Raw genomic sequence first — 18818 nt, 5'->3', positions numbered from 1 at the left:
GAATGGTTGAAATAAAAGAGTGGTAGACCTGTAAGGTAAGAAGGGCCCAATATGGCCATCCAGTCTGATCTCCAGCATCACAGACCAAAGAAGCCACTCAGTGAATCCTGCATCCAACCCCATAACTTGTGATGGAGCTAGATCATCTCTCTAAGAACAACAAATCTCTACTGAAAGACCCAAGCCATGGAGAATTTACTGTAGCCACTGATAATCCTCTTGAAACGGTTAATTGCATCTCAGTTCCAGTAGCATAGTTGCATCTTATTCACAGTTTGAACTCTGTAGCATTCAATTTACAGTTGCTAGAACTTGCTATGCCTTTGTCTGCCAGATTAAGGAGCCTTCCAAGAGGTGATATTTTATCTCTTTACACTTACACCTCTGGATCCGGAGATTCATTAATTTTCTTTATGATAAGCTAAATGGACGGAGCTCCTCATTATTTACCACCCAATCAATGTTTGTGTCAGCTCCAGACTTTAACATCAGTTTCTAGTGGGAATTGCACCCTGTAAGCAAGAGCTGAGTGTGGCATCTCACATGTGTATAATTTATCCTGGTGTCTAGTCATCCCATCTCTTATATTTTATGGCAGGAGAGACGTTGCTGAGAAATTTGCAAAGGGTGCCCCAGCAGGACAATGGTCAGCCTCCAACAGCGCAGGCTCTGACCCGTCACTGAGTGGCTTCCCGGGGCTGCTGAGAATTTGGGGAGTTTCAAAGTATTAGAAATTCACTTTTTGATGCTGAGAATAAATAAATGAAACAGAACCCTGCCCCTCTCTCTGTGTGTACATCTGCGTGTCAATAAAATATTTGGGAAAATGTCTTTCTCTGCTTTGCTATTGCCTTTGTTCCTGTTGACTAGTATATATGCTGGCGAGTATATACATATATATCATATTAATAATATGTATTATTTACACCACATATATACTGGTATATGTAACGTATTAATAACATAAACCACAACTATTGTGACAGTGAGATAGCTGAAACAGGCATATCCCATAATCCTGTTCACTTATGTTAAGTATCCCATAATACATTGCATTTGCTTAACTGAGCTTTTGGCACAATCAGATAGAAAATGTGTCAGAATCAAGATATGTTTTTTTCTAGGTCTTGTACTAGGGAAGTACCTTCAGAGCTCAGTATCTGGAATGCTAGCGTCCAAAAGAAAGACAAGAGAGGACCAAAACAAGTTAGGGATCTGGAAAAAAACAGAAGGGTTGGATTTGAGGGACATGTAAAGAAACATATAATTGTAAAATCATATAAATAATAAAAACGAGAGTTCTGTGGCACTTTAAAGACTAACAAATTTAATATTTGTAGGCATAAGCTTTCGAGAGGCTTCAGCTCTCTTCTTCAGATGCAGTAATAGAGTAACACTGCATCTGAAGAAGAGTGCTGAAGTCTCTCGAAAGCTTATGCCTACAAATATTAAATTTGTTAGTCTTTAAAGTGCCACAGAACTCTCGTTGTTTTTGCTGTATACAGACTAACACGGCTACCCCTCTGAAACATATAAATAATATCATCTGAAATGTGCAGCTGGGGGAGCACACCTTCTGGGTAAGGTGAATGTAACATCATTGCATGGGACGGCTCTTTGGAGACTGATATCAGATCAAATTCTTTTTCCTGTACCATATTAATAAACCTGATGGCCATTGGCTATTTGGTCTCTTGCATCTATTTCATAACAAAAGAATGAACTGAAGTGTGGTTGTGACGTTCCTCTCTGCAATCTGGACTGGTGTATAGCTGTGTCACCCCATTCCCTCACTCCTGGAGCCTGTCTTGCACTTGCTCTGCATATGCACTTGCAAGTCTCATAAGCACTCATATGACATTGCAAGAAACATACTGCTATAGCAATGATCTTCAGTATGCCATGAGCATTCCAGTAACAGCTACATGACATATTTTGGATTAAACAACACACAGTTACACTATAAGGGTGAACATGAATGATACACAATCACACAATAAGGGAGTACGTGGGTGCAGTGTGTCACAATGGTCAAGCAATTGACTGTACAATTTATCATAATTCCAGAGAGTTAGAATAACCACACACAGATATCACTGCCGCAGCCCAGGATCCGTGGCTGTCAGGCCCCCTGGAGCAATGGCCCTGCGGACACCCCAGGGACCGGGGATTGGCATTGCTGCTTTATTTCCACCTGCCAATAGGTGCAATAGGGACCATCATAAGTAACAGCCAGGCCTGAGTCAGCGCCTTCCTTTGCTTGGAACAGGCGCCCCTGAGCCCTTCCCTTGTTCCCAGGCAGGGCTGCCTGTGAGGAACCCCAGGTGCTGGGTGGGTGTCAGGGGCAGGGCGGCCAGGTGAGGGGTGAAGGCACTCAGCAGGCAGCTGAGGTGAAGGGTGTTGGGGGGAGGGGCTTCTCTGGCACCTGCCTGATCCCTTCCCCCAGTCACTGGCCTGGTCCCTGCTGAGTTGAGGGGCCGCGCACGCCCCACAGTGCCCTTCTCGCTGACGGACGTGTGGCAGCCCGGGGAGGCTTGGCTGCATGCCTGATTTCTCATTTTGTCACCCGAGGGGATGATGCCTCGCCTGCCTGGTGGGCGAGGTGGAAGGGGGCACTATCACACTGTGTGCATTGGTAGTGGGGGGAAGGGGCACAATTTAAAGGTACAGCCACCCTCCGAACAGCTCAACTCACGGCCTCGCCCACGCAGGCCCCCCTTACCCTCAGTGCCCCCTCATAGAAAGCAGCAGCCCCTCCCTGCAGCACCCAGCTATCGATCCCACCTCTGCCCATGGGATGCAGCTCCCCCGGCCTCTGAGGTCAGTGGACTGGCTCAACTCCGGCCAGCTGCCGTGCAGGGATGGGGTCTGGCTGCACTGGGTGACCGAGTGCATGGAGTCTCTGAGTCAACAGGTTTTGGTAATTTCAGCCATTGTTCCAAAGCCCCCTGGGTTCAGACTCCTGGGCATGAGCCAACTCGTGGCCCTGGTTAAGTCAAACTGTACCTGTGATGGGGGCCCCTTATTCCTTAACATCAAGGAAGTGGTAGCAGCTGCAATTGTGTAGTGCTGCTGCTTATGTTCCACCCCAGAGCTGACAGCATGTCTGCAGTGGGTGCGTGGGTCTGTCAAGAATGAGGTTTGGGGGATTCTTCTGGATAAAAGAGTCTGTTTATATGTAAGATATAATTCATCTCTTTCCCAAACCAATGTCCCCTTGTCCTCATATACAAGCTAAACCAGAGCCCTGACCACATAGGGTGATGTCCTCCACAGTGTGCGTGCACTTTTGCACCTGCTCAATTCATTATGTAAATCCCCTGGTGCACATGGCATTTGGGTGGAAGTGTTGCACACTTTTTTCATGGATGCGTGCCATATGGCCCACACTTGTGTGCACCCTCTTGAAGATTTGGCTCACACTTTTTCATGTAGATGTAGAGATTAGCACCCACACAAGTGGAAAGACAGGTTTATCTGCATTAATTATTGCTGTGATTTCCTAGGCTCCAAAGTTAATGTACTGTTATAATGACCCACGCCTCTGAACTCCCATCAGGGGAATAAAGTCAGCAAGGCGTCGTTAGAAGGTATAAATACTCTCACCCAGCTGGTCCCGGATGAGTGGAGTCATGCAGTTTGTGGATGACTACAGCATTTTCAGAGCATGAAGAAGACACAGAGTTCAGGTGAGCTGGGGTAGTTTGTATTCAAATTACTCAAGGATATTTCTAAATAGGAGATTTTTGAAGCAAATGGAAAGCTTAGCGCCAAATCTGTTCTCAGACATACTGGTGTAAAAGTGGAATGATTCTGGATTTACACCTGTAAAAGTGAGAAGAAAATGCGATTGGTCATTTACAAGTGAACTATTTAATTCCATTGCAAAACAAAAACAAATCTGTTCCAAGAAGCCACTGACTATTCAAACAATCAGGGGCATTATAGTTACATAGCCAGCCTTAGTTCTCTCCGCTTGAGCAAATGCATTGAGAGAGGCTCTTTGTGGTGTATCTGCGTTATCGTGGGAGATTTCGTTCTGGAGGTATGTTGAGGGTCTCATACTGCCACTAGTGAAACATTCCTTTACAGCTACAATTCAATAATCTCGTCAGTGATTTGGAAGTAAATCCAAAATTTCTGCTGACAATCTTTGACACAGATGACACAGAGATTGGCAGTATGGCAAATAATGATTAAGACAGGGCAGTCCTAAACAATGATCTCAGTTGTTTGCTAAACTGGGCTCACTTGAACAACATGCCGTTGATGACAACTAAATGCAAAATCATACATCTAGGACCCTAGAATGTAGATCCCACTTACGGGATGGGAGAAAATGTTTTATACAGCACTGACTCCAAAAAGAACTTGGGGTCATAATGTGTAGCTAACTGTATTTGAACTCCCGGTGCTGGTGATGAGAACAAAAGCCATCCTGAAATGTCTAAGCGGGGGAATATCGAGCTGAAATAGAGAGGTGTCCATCTGGGAGCGACCATAATTGGACTCTGTTCCTAGGTCCAGAGACCACACTTCAAAAAGCTTGTTGAGAAATTGAAGGGAGTTGGGAAAAGTGCTACAAGAATTCTTTCAGATCTGGAAAACATGGCTGATAGGCAGAGACTAAGGAAGCTCAGTCTATTTAGTTTATCCAAGAGAAGGTTAAAGGTGACTTGATCACAGTGTTTAAGTCCACACATGGGAAGAGATTTCTGACTATAGAAGGTTCTTTAATGTTGCAGACAAAGGCAGAATGAGCTCCAATGGGTGGGAGCTGAAACTAGCCAAATTCAGACTAGAAACAAGGTGCACTTTCCTAGACCATGGCGAACTAACACTTGGAACAACCTATCTAAGGATGTGGCTGGATCGCCATCACTTGGTCACAATTTTTCCTCAATGAATTGAACAACTAAAAATTTGTATACAAACTTAGATAAATATGGGTTATAACATCGTGTGATATATCCCCCCCCCCCTCTGCTTCTGGAACTAAAAGTATGTCTTCATTTATGGCAGCAGGTGGAGTGCAGACCCTGAACACCTGGCTAGCACAGGTATAAATAGCACTGCAGACAATGAGGCGCTGATCCCTGAAACTTGCTGCTTCAGGCTTCTGCTCACTGTGTAAACTTAACTTGGTCTCACTTTCCCCATCACTGACATGATGCATGTTGCCTGATGGACTACATATGTCCAGACTGAATACCCAGACTGTGCTGCTGAATGTACCAGGTACATCTTGCTACATGCAGCTTAACATGCCAGGAATTTCTAGGCTGAAAGCCTGTGCGGTGTTGCCAGATATCCTAGGTACTTCATGGCAGAATGCACACAAAATAATGTGCAGCTCCTGGTACTAAAGTGCATCAGATGGGAAACCGCGTGATGTACCTAATACATTTTTAACCAAATGGGGTTACTTGTGACTTGTAATGACTTTCTAAATCATGTAAATGATTTTGCATAGAAAAATATAAGAGTTTGCAGGAATAGTGTTATTACAACATGACTAGATGGGTGATGTTAAAGCTCCATCGCTAAACATTTTTAAAGGGTTAATAGATGTTATAAGCATATCTCAGACACACATCAGTAAAAGATGTTATAGATGGTTGAGCAACGTACTGATTTGCTGAACTCTATAACAATTGATTAACCATGCATTAAAGACATCTGTGTATTAACCCGTGTGGCGAGGTGGGCCTGTTTGGCCCTGTGGGTCTGCGCTCCCTACGGCTATGCAGGTGGTGTGGCTGGGTGGGAGCAGGGGGGGGCCCGGTCCCACCTTCTACCCCGGGCCCCAACCCAGGGACCCTGCGAGGAGTAGCCTCAAACAGTTTAGTCCACGAGCTACTACCTTCCCTGGGTCGCTTGTCCGCAGCCCCCCTGCTTGTGGTCCCCCTTCAGGCTTTTGGGGCCGGCCTCCCCTGGCCTGGCCTGGACGAGCTTCTCCTTAACTCCCGTAGTTGGGTGCTGTCGCCACACCCCCACTAGCTCCAAGCCTTGTAGCAGCTCTGCTCCGCTTCGCTTCGCTCTTCCACTAGCTCCACACCTTGTAGCAGCTCTGCTCCACTCAACTCCCTCTCAGCTGCCCTTGCCTGCCTGAAATAGAGGCTTTTACCTGCTGTGGCCAGCTCCCTAATTGGCTTCAGGTGCCCCAATTAACCTGGAGTAATCCTGGCTGTGTTACCCAGTGTGAAGGGAAAACAAGATGGGGTCTCTCTTTTTGCTGAGAACTGATTTTAGAATTCACTGTAAAAAGTCTGAGATAGAAAATGTTTTGTTAGCAGTTATTTAATCTTTGAATGTTTTGTAGTAATGAAATAGTTAAGAGGTCTAGACACTAGTAGAGATGGAATGCAGAGAAAGACCTTGTAACTTAGATAAGGAAAGTTGCAAGTATTCCTAGATAATACTTTTTAGTATGTATGACCATGGAAACTGTGACGTGTAAAAACTTGTTTATACCATTCTATAAATATGGTCTGTTATTTGGAAGCAGGTGTCATTCTTTATATTTGAAGGGATCACCTTCTTTACGTAAAGAATAAACTTTAACTTTGCTAAATCTGTTGTTTGGCTATTTCAGGATATTCCGCTAAGCAAGAGTACCTGTAAATAAGGACCCCTGAGTTTGGGTTCTTCCACACCAAGGAACAGGGATTTGCTAAGCCTGGGGCTAATATACATGCCTTCCAGCACCTTCCTATAGCTGTCAGGCCTGGCCCCGTCATATCCCCTACACACTATAATTGGAAGCTTTGTATCAAGAGAACAATTTATGTTTATTATTACATCTTGGCCTTGATTCATTTCCAGTTTATACCAGCTTTCTCTGGCTAAACATGATGGCATGCAAGAATCAACATTGAACAGTTTAGCTTTCTTCTACTGAATTGCAAAAACGGTTGCCCTGACAGGAATTCTAGAGAGAGTCCAGTCTGTGCTAAACCAACAGCTTGCCACCTTTTCTTTCTGATGCAGATCGAACTACTGTTATCCATGCTGGTCTCACTTCAAGATGTCGTAGGAAAGCTCAGGGCCCTCCTAAATAATGACTTGAGTGCGTAGTTCTTTGAGGCAGTTTATTTTGAGCATCTCGGAGAAGTGTTGGTCACCTTAAGGCTCCTGATGACTTTTACCTTACAGACTCACATCACTAAGTTTTAGACAGTATTCAGACAAAGAGAACAAAGAAAAAGATGATGTATTGAGGTACATTTCCATTAGGTCAACCTTTTCTACACTAAGATATACTAAGAACAGGGCCCCAGATTACTATAAGAACTATCTCTTAGAGCTAGCTAGTGATGTCCCGTTATCTACTGACAGCTGCAAAAACCTGCAACAACTGCAAAATGTATCTGTTTCAAGGCTAAGAAAGCTACTAAAAATCCAAGATGAAATCTTTAGCATACAAGATGGAGTCTTAAAAGCTTAATACAAAATAGAATATATAACTTGATATAAAAGTAGGATACAAAAACCAGAGTATATAAAACTGTCCCTTCCACAGAGGATAGATTCCTGCAATGAGCTCTATACAGGCCAACATCTTTAAGATCACTGGAAACTTGTGCAGAACACAGCTGACCACTTGTTGAGAGGCATATATTGCTGTGAGCTAATGACACAAGCTGGGATCAGCACTTGCTGCCTTAGATTTCCAGTCAGAGTGAAATTCTAGTGCAGGCTATTCAGGTTCCTAAACCGTGTCCATCCCAGTGATGTCTGATTACCTTCAAACAATGCATTCAGAAAACCTCACTACTGAGATAAGCTGAAATACTTGTGCTATGGGCTAGAGGGGAAGGAGGCTGATGGCAAGCTGGTTCCTGCGGGCGGTCTTCCTCTTTGGAACTCACAGCCCCATCGGCCCATAACAGCCTGGATTTGTTGAGCTTCAGGGAATGCAGCAAACCCCATCTCTTTTCCTGCCTGCTTTCTTTTAATCGTTAGCAAGTCTTCTAAAGGAAAAGCTTGGAGAAAAAAGCCTCAGTCCAAAACCAACTAAAGTCAATGGAATTTTTTCTATGGCCTTTAGTGAGCTTTGAGTCAAATCGACATAATTTAAGTCTGAGACAAATTCATCCCAGACATAAGCAGAGGCTTTTGATGAACTCAAAGGGAGGTGCATGCCCTTCTTTCGGAGCTGACTGGCCCCTAGTTTGCCTCTAACTTACAGGGTCTAATCATTCCATCTGTTGTGTTATATTGAACAGACACTGCTGTGAGACTTCGAAGAGATGCCACAACAAGACAACCTGTCAGATTCCAACAGCCCAGGCTCCTCTCCGTCTCTGTTCTTCCTGAGCGGCATCTCAGGGATGGAAGCCATGCACCTCTGGATCTCCCTCCCCTTCTGCTCAATGTTCACTGTGGCCCTTCTAGGAAACTGCACCCTCCTGTATGTTATCAAGACAGAGTCCTCCCTCCACCAGCCCATGTACTATTTCCTTGCCATGCTGGCCTTCATCGACCTGGTTTTACCTGCATCCACCATGCCGAAATTACTGGGCATCTTCTGGCTTAATTCCAGAGAGATCAGCTTTACTGCCTGTCTGGTGGAGATGTTTTTCCTTCATTCGTTCTCCATCATGGAGTCTGGTGGGCTGGTGGCCATGGCTTTTGACAGGTACGTTGCCATCTGCAACCCCCTGAGGTACGTTACCATCCTGACCAATTCAGTGATAGCAAAGATTGGACTGGTGGCTTTGGCCCGGGGTGTTCTCATAGTGGTTCCTCTGCTCTTCTTCCTCAGGAGGCTGCCCTTCTGCCAGTCCCACGTCATCTCCCAATGCTACTGCGAGCACATGGCAGTGGTGAAGCTAGCCTGTGCTGACACCAGGTTCAATAACATCTATGGGATCTTTGTAACTATCTTCATCGTGGGAGTGGATCTGATGTTCTTTGCCCTGTCGTATGTCAAGATCCTAAATAGAGGTGAATAATCACTTCCCACATCTGCTGGCAATGCTCCTACTAACGCAGCCCAATATTGTGTTAGCCTTCTTGGCAGTAAAGGCACACTGCTGACTCATATCCAGCTTCTTATCCACTGTAACTCCCAGGTTCTTATCTGCAGAACTGCTACCTAGCCCGTTGGTCCCCAGTCTGTAGCTGTGCATGGGATTCTTCCGTCCTAAGTGCAGGACTCTCCACTTGTCCTTGTTGAACCTCATCAGATTTTTTTTGGTCCAATCCTCCAATTCATCTAGATCACTCTGTATCCTATCTCTGCCCTCCAGGATATCTACCACTCCCCGAAGGTTAGTGTCATCTGCCAACTTGCTGAGGGTGCAATGCACCCCATCCTCCAGATCGTTAATGAAGATGTGGAACAAAAACAACCTACGCACTGACCCCTGTGGCACTCCGCTTGCTACCAGCTGAGCACGATATTCTAGCCAGCTTTCTATCCACATTATAGTTCATTCATTACAACCCATGCTTCTTTAACTTCCTGATGAGAATGCTGTGGTAGACTGTATGAAAAGCTTTGCTAAAGTCAAGGTATATCACATCCACCACTTTCCCCACATCCACAGACCTAGTCATCTTATCATAGAAGGCAATCTGGTTGGTCAGGCATGACTTCACCTTAGTGAATCCATGCTGACAGTTCCTGATCATCTACCTCTCCTCCAAGTGCCTCGCAATGGATTCCCTGAGGAACTTCTCCATGACTTTTCTGGGAATTGTGTTGAGGCTCACTGGTCTGTAGTTCCCCAGATCTTCCTTCTTCCCTTTTTTAATGACGGCCACCAAACATCCTGAATCTCCTCCGATTGCCATGGGTTTTCAAAGATAATGGCCAATGGCTCAGCAAGCACATCAGCCAATTACCTGTATTGCATCCAACCCCATGGGCTTGTGTATGTCCAGCTTTTCTAAATAGTCCTGAATCTGTTCTTTCACCTCTGAGGGAGCTGGGAGACTGAGACTAGAGAAATTCAGACTAGAAACAAGGTGCATAAACCTAGAACAAGGCAAAATAACACTTGGAACAACCTGTCTAGGGCTGTGGCTGGATCACCATCACTTGAAGTCCTTAAATGAAGACAAGATGACTTGCTCAGGGGTGGGTTCTAGCACAAAGAGAATTTATGGGCTTGATGCAGAAATCACTTGATGAAATTCTGTAGCCTGTAGTATTCAGACGGCCTGATGAGTTGATCAAAATGGTCCCTTCTTGCCTGACAATCTGTGAATTTATAATTATTTGATACAAAATTTTTCATTTTATGAAAAAGCTAAAGTACTTTTTACAACCTTAGATAAATCTGGGTTGTCGCATCGTGTTATATTTCCCCCTCTTTGCATGTGATACTGAAGGCATTACAGTACCTTTACTGTGGCATGTAGAGTGTACACCCTGCACACTCAGCTAGTATGGGTATATATAGCAGTGTAGACAGTGAGGCACTGCTTATGTGAGTAGAGTACAGGCATGCCAGAACTGTAAGGTATACACCCTACATAGCTCTCGGTACATCCACACAGATCCCATGTTTCCCGTTTACTATCGCACTGCCTCCCTGCTGCCAGAACCTTCACCCATTGCAGGCTCCAGGCTGATTACCTTCCAGCAATACATTAACGATACCTGCACTATTGAGATCAGCAGAGGCACTTGAGCTGTGGGCTGGAATGGTAGGAGGCCACTCGCAAGCTGGTTCTGCTGGGGGGGCCTTTGCCCATAATGTGTTGATCCTGAAGGAATGCAGCAAACCCCATCTCTTTTCCTGCCCTCTCCCTAGTGTAACCGTTATCAAGTGTTTAAAAGAAAGGTACCAGCACTGTTCAGATCAGCAGAGGCACCTGAGCTTTTGGCTAAAGGGGAAAGTGGCTAGTGGCAAGCTGACTCTGGTTGGGGGAGTCTTTGCACAAAATGTGTTGAGCTTCAGGGAGTGCTGCAAAGCCCATCGCATTTCCTGCCCTCCCTCTGCTGTAACCATTAGCAAGTCTTCTAAATGAAAGACTTGGAGAAAAAGGCCCCAAGCCAAACCCTACTGATGTCAATGGAATTATTTCCACAGCCTTTAATGAGTCAGATCAACATAATTTAGGTCTAAGACAGATACATCCCTGACATGGGCAGAGGCTCCTGTTGAACTCAACGAAAGGTGCATCCCCTTCTTCCAGAGCTGACTGGCCCCTACTATGTATCTCCTTTACAGGGTTTCTTCATTCCATGTGTTTATGTTGTATTGAAAGGAAGGACACTGCTGTAAGACTTGGAAAAGATGCCACAACAAAACTACCTGTCAGGATCCAGCAGCGCAAGCTCTGATCCGTCAGTGTTCTTCCTGAGTGGCATCCCAGGGCTGGAAGCCATGCACCTCTGGATCTCCATCCCCTTCTTCTCAATGTTCGCTATGGCCCTTCTAGGAAACTGCACCCTCTTGTATGTTATCAAGACAGAGCCCTCCCTCCACAAACCCATGTACTATTTCCTTGCAATGCTGACTGTCATCGACCTGGTTGTATCCACAACCATCATGCCAAAAACACTGAGCATCTTCTGGTTTAATTTCAGAGAGATTAGCTTTAATGCCTGCCTTGTACAGATGTTTTTCCTTCATTCATTCTTTAATGTGGAGTCTGGTGTGTTGGTGGCCATGGCCTTTGACAGGTACGTGGCCATCTGCCACCCCCTGAGATACACCACCATCTTGACCAATTCATTGATAGTAAAGATCGGACTTGTGGTTTTGGCCCGGGCTGTTTTCATAAGGATCCCTCTGCTCGTCTTCCTCAGTAGGCTGCCCTTCTGCCGGTCTCACGTCATCGCCCATTGCTACTGCGAGCACATGGCAGTGGTGAAGCTGGCCTGTGCCAACACCCAGTTTAATGATATCTATGGGCTCTTTGTAACTCTCTTCATCGTGGGGCTGGATCTGATATTCATCACCCTGTCGTATGTCAAGATCCTAAGGACTGTGTTAAGCCTGGCCTCCAAGGAAGAACAGCTGAAGGCTTTCAACACTTGTGTTTCCTACCTTTGCGCCATCTTAATGGTTTACACCCCAGTGGTTCTAACCTCAATAATTCACAGATTTGGCCACCTAGTTGCTCCTCACATACACATTCTGATGGCCAGTTTCTACTTCGTCTTTCCTCCCATGATGAATCCCATCGTGTACGGGGTGAAAACCAAAGAGATTTTCAACAGAGTGCGTCTCCTGTTCCGAGGGAAAAACTTCTAGGCTGAATATTGTGTGGAGTCTAGTACTTGGAAACCCATCATGAAGGTCCCCACCCCCGTCCTCAGATGTGATGAACTCCCATAATTCTTATTGTCTCCAGTGGGCAGACATTGGTCCCCATCTGTCAGGATCAGGCCACATATTGGGGTGGGCTACACTAGGAAGGCTTTGCCATCATAGCTATCCCAGCAGAACTTTCTAAAGCAAATGCAGTTTATACGCCCATCAGGAGCTCTTTTGTTGGTATAGGTAAACCGCTTCCCCTAGTGATACTGGCTATATTGGGGAAAGGACTCATCTGCTGATATAGTTGTTTCTACAGAGGCACAGCTATATCTGTCAGGGGTGTGTTTCTCCCTTTTCTCTGGAATAGCTGTGCCAACAAAGCTTTGTATCAGAGACCTGGTGTATGCCATCAATGACTGGAGCATCCGTTTATTTCTACTCTGTTTGTGTATTAGGGGCATGAGGAGGGGAGAGGAAGAGAGTTTCTTATCTTAATATTTCAAATATATGGATTTGTTCTTATGTGCTGTGAAGGTGTGTATAGGGTTAAAATAGTGTGAGTCCTGAGCTGGGTTTATTTCCAGAACTAAAAAGTAAAATATGGGCTCATAAAATAATTTGTATTTTATAATATAGGGAAAACCAAGAAAAATATCACAAGAAAAGTCTTCAAAAGGGAGGGGGAGAGAGAACACTCATCAAATATTTAAACGAGCCACATCACCAAAATATTCTAGTATCTTGTCTATTCTAGTCTTGCTTACTTTATGCAATTAAGATTTAGCTAGTTAATAAACTCTTTAGGAAACCTCTGACATCAATCTGTGACTGTCTATCTAATGCTTGTGGCTTACATGACACCTCTCTATCAATAAATCATCTCTGCTCTCTCCATCTGTTTACAGAGATCCTGGAATGTAGTGTTACAACCTGTGTATTTTGCTTCTAAATATTTATACCAGTTTTCTTTATATTATATTTGAAAGACTGTAATAAATGTTCATTTGTTTTAGGCCTTATTTGAAAGACATCTCTAATTGTAAATGTCATTATTAAAAATTGTAGGTGATAAATGTACAAAGCAGTTGGTCAGAAGGTAGATGTGACAAAAGTATTCATGCAAGAAGAACCACACATGTCTAGAAAGAGTAGGTGGAGTCACATTTCTGAATTATACCAAAACATTTGTCAAGAGTTACTATCTTACATGGCATTGGTTCTGTTTACTGTGAACTTTATTGACTTTGAGAAAACCCCTTGTTACTCAACAGCTTTAAAATACCCCTTTTTTGCCCACTAATTACTGACATCAACTTAACTTTAGAGGGCAGTGTCTAGCGTTGCAAGACTAAGGAAAGGTGAATCATGTACAAGATGGCGTCTTCTTTTTTTGAATACAAAAGAAGGGATTTCAAACTGATGAGGGTTTTTTAATGAAACTTGGTAATGTCAGAACAGCACATCACAACTTTGAATTATTCTGCAGGCTAGGTGAGTGGTTGGAGACACTCTTCTGAAAGGCTCCTGGCTAATTTAATGCATATCACACACCCCTCTTCTGTGTCTCTGAACATATCTGGGAATTCATATTCGATTGCCATTTCCATGAGCCCTGGCTTTCCTGATTTTACACTTGTCCCCATGATTCCTGGTTGGCAGAGCAAATCCCCAGATGCTGAAACAAAGAGCAGCCAAAGGTCAGCGCTGACCTTGATAACACCCAAGAGCAAGGGCCTTTTTCCCCTCCAGGTCACCTATCCGCAATATGCCCTGCATGCTCACCACAGCCTTCCCATGATATCCCCCGTATCCACCCTGTCATTCACCTCAGTCTCCATATGGGGTTAATTCCTTTATTTATGTCACCTTTATAGCTCCTGTTTTTGAATACAGGGCACCTCATGAGATAAAGCTGAAACCATTTCCACAAAGTCAATTCATCATGTGCTGAGAGGCCTGTATTCCCTGCTGCACCAGCTGGCCCGTAAGAAGTGATAAGGACAGTGACCATCAAGTTAAACTTGCTCCATCTGCCCCCATCACTCGCCCAGTCACCCAGGCTAAAAGATGGGCTTTGCCGCACACTTGGCAGGTTAACAAATGCAGGCTGGGTGGATCAAGGGGTGAAGTGTGTACCAAAGCGACTGCCTCTCACAGAGGGTACTCTGCTGGCAGCAACCTCTGTCTTAAAGGAGAGACCAGTTCATTCATCTCCAATGACCTGTCTGTCTTCTAGGTTCTTGCCTTGCTGCCATCGCCATGGTATCTTAGTGCCTGAATCTGTGGCCACTTTTCAGGGTGTCACTACATACTGAGCTATAACCCCATGGCAGCAAGTCTCTGAGCCCAGATCAACAGATTTGGCTATGTGGACGTTGTGTCTCAAGTTCTGAAGTCTAGAGATAGGGGTGGGCCTTAGAGCTCGTGCTTTAATATCTACACAGCTCTTTTTAGTGCAGTAGCATTTGACCTCTGAGCCTGAGTCTGGTGACCTGGGTTCAGGATCTCATTGCCATGAGCTGTGTAGACATACCCTCAGAGAACCAACTACCATGCCAGCGGCAGTTTTACAAGTTAAAAGTAGCAATGTGAACTGCACTCAGAAACTTGTTGGCAGTCAGGACTAATTTTGGAGCACTGTTGTGGCATTTTCTCTGCACAATGCTCTACCTAATTGGAGGGTACATGTTTTTTGTGGGGAGGAAGTACCCAAATGGTGTAAATGAGCAGATCCCAGCCATGTGCATCACAGCCATGTACCTCATCGGACAGAAGGAGTAAGGTCCCACTTCGGAAAGAAAAGGGCTCATTGTGAAACACTGCATCCCCATGTACACCGCTATGGTGTAATTTTGTATCATTCATGTTCATACTGATAGTGTAATTGTGTATCGCTTAATGCAACGTCATGTAGGATGTTTTTGGCATGCTCATGGCATACTGAACATTATTGTTATAATAGTATGTTGGTTGCAGAGTCATTTGTATGGTTATGAGGCTTTGCTGTGTATTCTTCCTAAATGAGACAGATCTAGGCAAAACTCTACGGAGCTGAAAATGAATTCTCACCTCATTAGGACTTGTATAGATTCATTCAGCTCAGCATTCCAAGAACAAACGACTGGCCCAAACTTCAACAAATGACCCCACAGAGGACCCTGGTGACTCAGGGCATGGAGGGAACCATGCATGGACACTGTTTGTCCTCTGACCCTGAAACGGAGTGCGAGGTACTTGAGGGGTGGGAAGAAATACATTAAAAAGGGGAGACATTTTGCTGTTCTCTCTCTCTTCCATCTCCATCTGCAAACAGCACCACCCAACTGAAGTGCTGATCACAGGGGGAGGGCCTGCCTGGAGGCAGAGCAGCCAGCCTGTGGTGAGAGTCACCTGAATATGTAAGGTTGCTGAAAGTGTTACGCTTGGTTTAGAATGTGTTTGGTTTTTGTTTATCTTGATCAAATCTGACATGATTTTCTCTAATTTATAATCACTTAAAATCTTTTTGTACTTAATAAATGTGTTTGTTTGTTTTATCTAGAGCCATGCATTTGGCTTCACGTGTGTTAGAGACTCCATTTGAAGTGACAAGGCTGGTGCATATCAATTTATTTCATAAATTGATGGATATATGAGCTTGCAGAGTTCCATGGGAACTGAACATTGTAAATCGGCAGTAGCTAGGTTAGCATGTGGGACAGGGGGTAATAGCTGGGGTCTTACCAGTGCGTAATCCCATGAGTGGCTGTCTAGTGTCACTCACCCACTGAGTTGGGTCAACTTGCTTGCTGGTGGCATTGCTTGAGCTGCCCAGGAGTGGGGATTCTCACAGCAAAGCAGGGAAAAACGGGCTCCATGGGGGTAGGTTTGGGGTGACTCAATGATTCAACAGACCAAATTGCAGAGGGGATCGTAACACACATGTTTCTAGGCACAGACGAAATAACCTCTCCTGGCCACTGACACTCCCTGAGTGGTCAGAAGCAGGACACCAGCATCTAAAAATTGCATCTCCAACCCCACTGCAACTTGAGACCATTGCTCCTTGTTCTGTCATCTGCCACCACTGAGAACTGCGTAGCTCCACGTTCTTTGGAAACTGCCTTCAGGTAGTTGAAGGCCACTATCAAATCAACCCCACCTCCATTCTTCTCTTCTGCAGACTAAATAAGACCAGTTCCCTCAGCCTCTCCTCATAAGTCATGTGCTCCAGCCCCCAATCATTTTTGTTGCTCTACACTGGAGTCTCCAATTTCTCCACATCCTTCCTGTAGTGAGGAGCCCAAACCTGGACACAAAACTCTCGATGAGGGCTCACCAATGCCGAATAGAGGGGAATAATCACTTCCACCGATCTCCTGGAAATGCTCTTATTAATGCAGCCCAAGGGCAGTAAGGGCAAACTGTTGAGTCATATCCTACTTCTTTTCCACTGTAAGCCTCTGTACTTTTCCTGCAGAACTGCTGCCTAGCCAGTTGGTCCCCAGTCTGTAGCAGTGGATGGGTTTCTTCCATCCTAAGTGCAGACATTTAGGTTAGATATTAGGAAAACCTTTCTGACTCTCAGGATAGGTAAGTTCCTATATAGGCTACAAAGGGCGGTTTTGGAATCCCCTTTACTGGAGCTTTTTAAGAAGAGGTGGGACAAACACCTGTCAGGGCTAGTCTGAGTATCCATGGTCCTGCCTCAGTCCACAGGGAGGCTAGACAAGATAACTTCTCGAGGACCCTTCCAATCCTGCATTTCTATGACACTATGATCTCCCACCTGCAACCAACTCGAAGGCAGTACTGGTTGTGATGCTAGTAAACCAGATTCCAGTTCTTGTCAGAGCATTAAGTAAGAACTGACGAACTCATAGTTGGAAATCAAACCAGATCACCTGTATGCTCTGACCCAGTTTTCCTGGAAAACTTTTGATCTCTGGCAACCTCCGGGGTAGCACAAAGACAAAGGGTCCCTCAGACATCGCAACCTAGCTCTGCTGTGGCTCTCCGTCCCAGCAGAGACCCTTTCCCCATAGTGAAAGGGGAGCATGGGTGGAATTTGGAGGGTTATGGGGGACGTTGTCCCCCCAAACTGTGTACATTGCGAGTGCACAGGGATCAGGACCATCATACGTACATCATACATACATTGATAGTGAATGGGGATCAGGACCATCATAAGAAATGGGAAGGCCTGGTCCAGGCACCTGCCTCTGCCTGCCACGGGCGCCACTGAGTCCTTCCCTCGTTCCCAGGCAGGAGTGTCTGTGAGGAGCCCCAGGTGCTGTGTGGGTGAAGGGGGCAGGGCTGCCAGGTGAGAGGTGAAGGCACTCAGCAGGCTGCTGAGGTGGAGGGTGTCGGGCGGGGCTCTGCTCTGGCACCTGCCTGGCCCTTCCCCCTCTCGCTGGTCTGGTCCCCGCTGAGATTAAGGTCTGCGCATGCCCTGCGGGGCCCTCTCGCTGATAGACGCGTCATAGCCTGGGGAGGCCTGGCTGCGTGCCTGATTTCCCATTTGGTCAGCCCGAGGGGATGATGGTTCGCCTGCCTGGTGGGAGAGGTGGAAGGGGGCACTGTCACACTGTGTGCATTGGTAGTGGGGGGGGAGCAATTGAAAGGTACGGCTCCTCCGAAGAGCTCAAGTCATGGCCTCCCCTGGGCAGGCCCCCCCATTTACCCTCAGTCTCCCGAGCCGGAAAACAGCGGCCCCTCCCTGCAGCGCCCAGCTGTCGCTCCTGCCTCTCCCCACAGGGCACAGCTCCCAGCTCGCCCGGCCTCTGAGGTCAGTGGACTGGCTCAGCTCCGGCCAGCTGCTGCGCAGGGAGGGCTCCAGCAGAACCGTGTTCATGAGTGCGGAGCAGCGCTGAGTCGACAGGAAACCCATGCGCGGGAGTGGGGAGGCCCCACCCCAAGCCTGCAGGCTGGGTGATTTCCAGATGTAATTTCAAAGGCCCCCGGGCTGCGGATCCCTGTGCATTAACCCGGTTAAATCCCCCCATCGTCCAGGTCCCTATGCAGGACCTGAACAAGCACCGGGGCAGGCCAAGCCCTGTAAGTCTGGGGCAGATTCGGAATTTGCCCTTACATGCATGGCCCTGTGGGTGTGGCTCGAGTTGCCCCCCACATATAGAAGTTCAACTATGCCTGTGAAGGGGGGTCCTTATTCCTGCCCAAAGGGAAAGTGGTAGCAGTGGCAACTGTGTAGTGTTGCTGCTTACGTTCCACCCCAGAACTGATGGCATGTCTGCAGTGGGTAAGTGGGTCTGTCTGGAATTAAGTTTGGGGGACTCCTTTGGATAAGAGAGGCTGTCGATGTAATTATCCATCTCTTTCCCAAACCAATTTTCAGTTGTCTTCATATTCAAGGCCCAGCAGAGCCTTAAACACACGGAGTGTTGTCCTCCAAAGGGTTTTGCACCTGCTCAGTTTAAGTTTCTAAATCCCCTGATGTACACACCATTTGGGGGGTGATTTGCATCCTTTTTGTGGAAAAGTGCAACATGGCCCACACTTGTATCCCCCCTGTTGGGAGTTTGACCTACACTTTCTCATGTAGATATAGAGATTAACACCCACACAGAAAGAAAGGAAGGGGTTAATCTACATTCGTCA

The 18818-nt window shown here is 46.0% G+C and overlaps 2 protein-coding genes across 2 annotated transcripts; both read left to right on the top strand.

Annotated features, from left to right (window-relative positions):
• Window positions 1–8252: 8252 nt before the first annotated feature.
• On the top strand, window positions 8253–8957 carry LOC137159846 (olfactory receptor 52K1-like). Its single transcript, XM_067558307.1, has one exon. The coding sequence runs from the start codon at window positions 8253–8255 to the stop codon at window positions 8955–8957; it is 705 nt and encodes a 234-aa protein (XP_067414408.1).
• Window positions 8958–11252: 2295 nt separating this feature from the next.
• Window positions 11253–12215, top strand: LOC137159845 (olfactory receptor 52K1-like). The gene has a single exon (XM_067558306.1). It carries the CDS (start codon window positions 11253–11255, stop codon window positions 12213–12215), a length of 963 nt encoding a protein of 320 aa, XP_067414407.1.
• The last annotated feature ends 6603 nt before the right edge of the window (window positions 12216–18818 follow it).

Source organism: Emydura macquarii, unplaced genomic scaffold (genome assembly GCF_026122565.2).
Source record: "Emydura macquarii macquarii isolate MOO-44397 ecotype Brisbane River unplaced genomic scaffold, CSIRO-AGI_Emac_v2 contig_1946, whole genome shotgun sequence".
NCBI classification, from domain to species: Eukaryota; Metazoa; Chordata; order Testudines; family Chelidae; genus Emydura; species Emydura macquarii.
The sequence above is the reverse complement of the archived record's forward strand: the minus strand, read 5'-3'. Positions and strand labels throughout refer to the sequence as shown.

Coding starts and splice junctions, on each gene's coding strand:
- LOC137159846 (XM_067558307.1), top strand. CDS start 8,253: ATGCCACAACAAGACAACCTGTCAGATTCCAACAGCCCAGGCTCCTCT.
- LOC137159845 (XM_067558306.1), top strand. CDS start 11,253: ATGCCACAACAAAACTACCTGTCAGGATCCAGCAGCGCAAGCTCTGAT.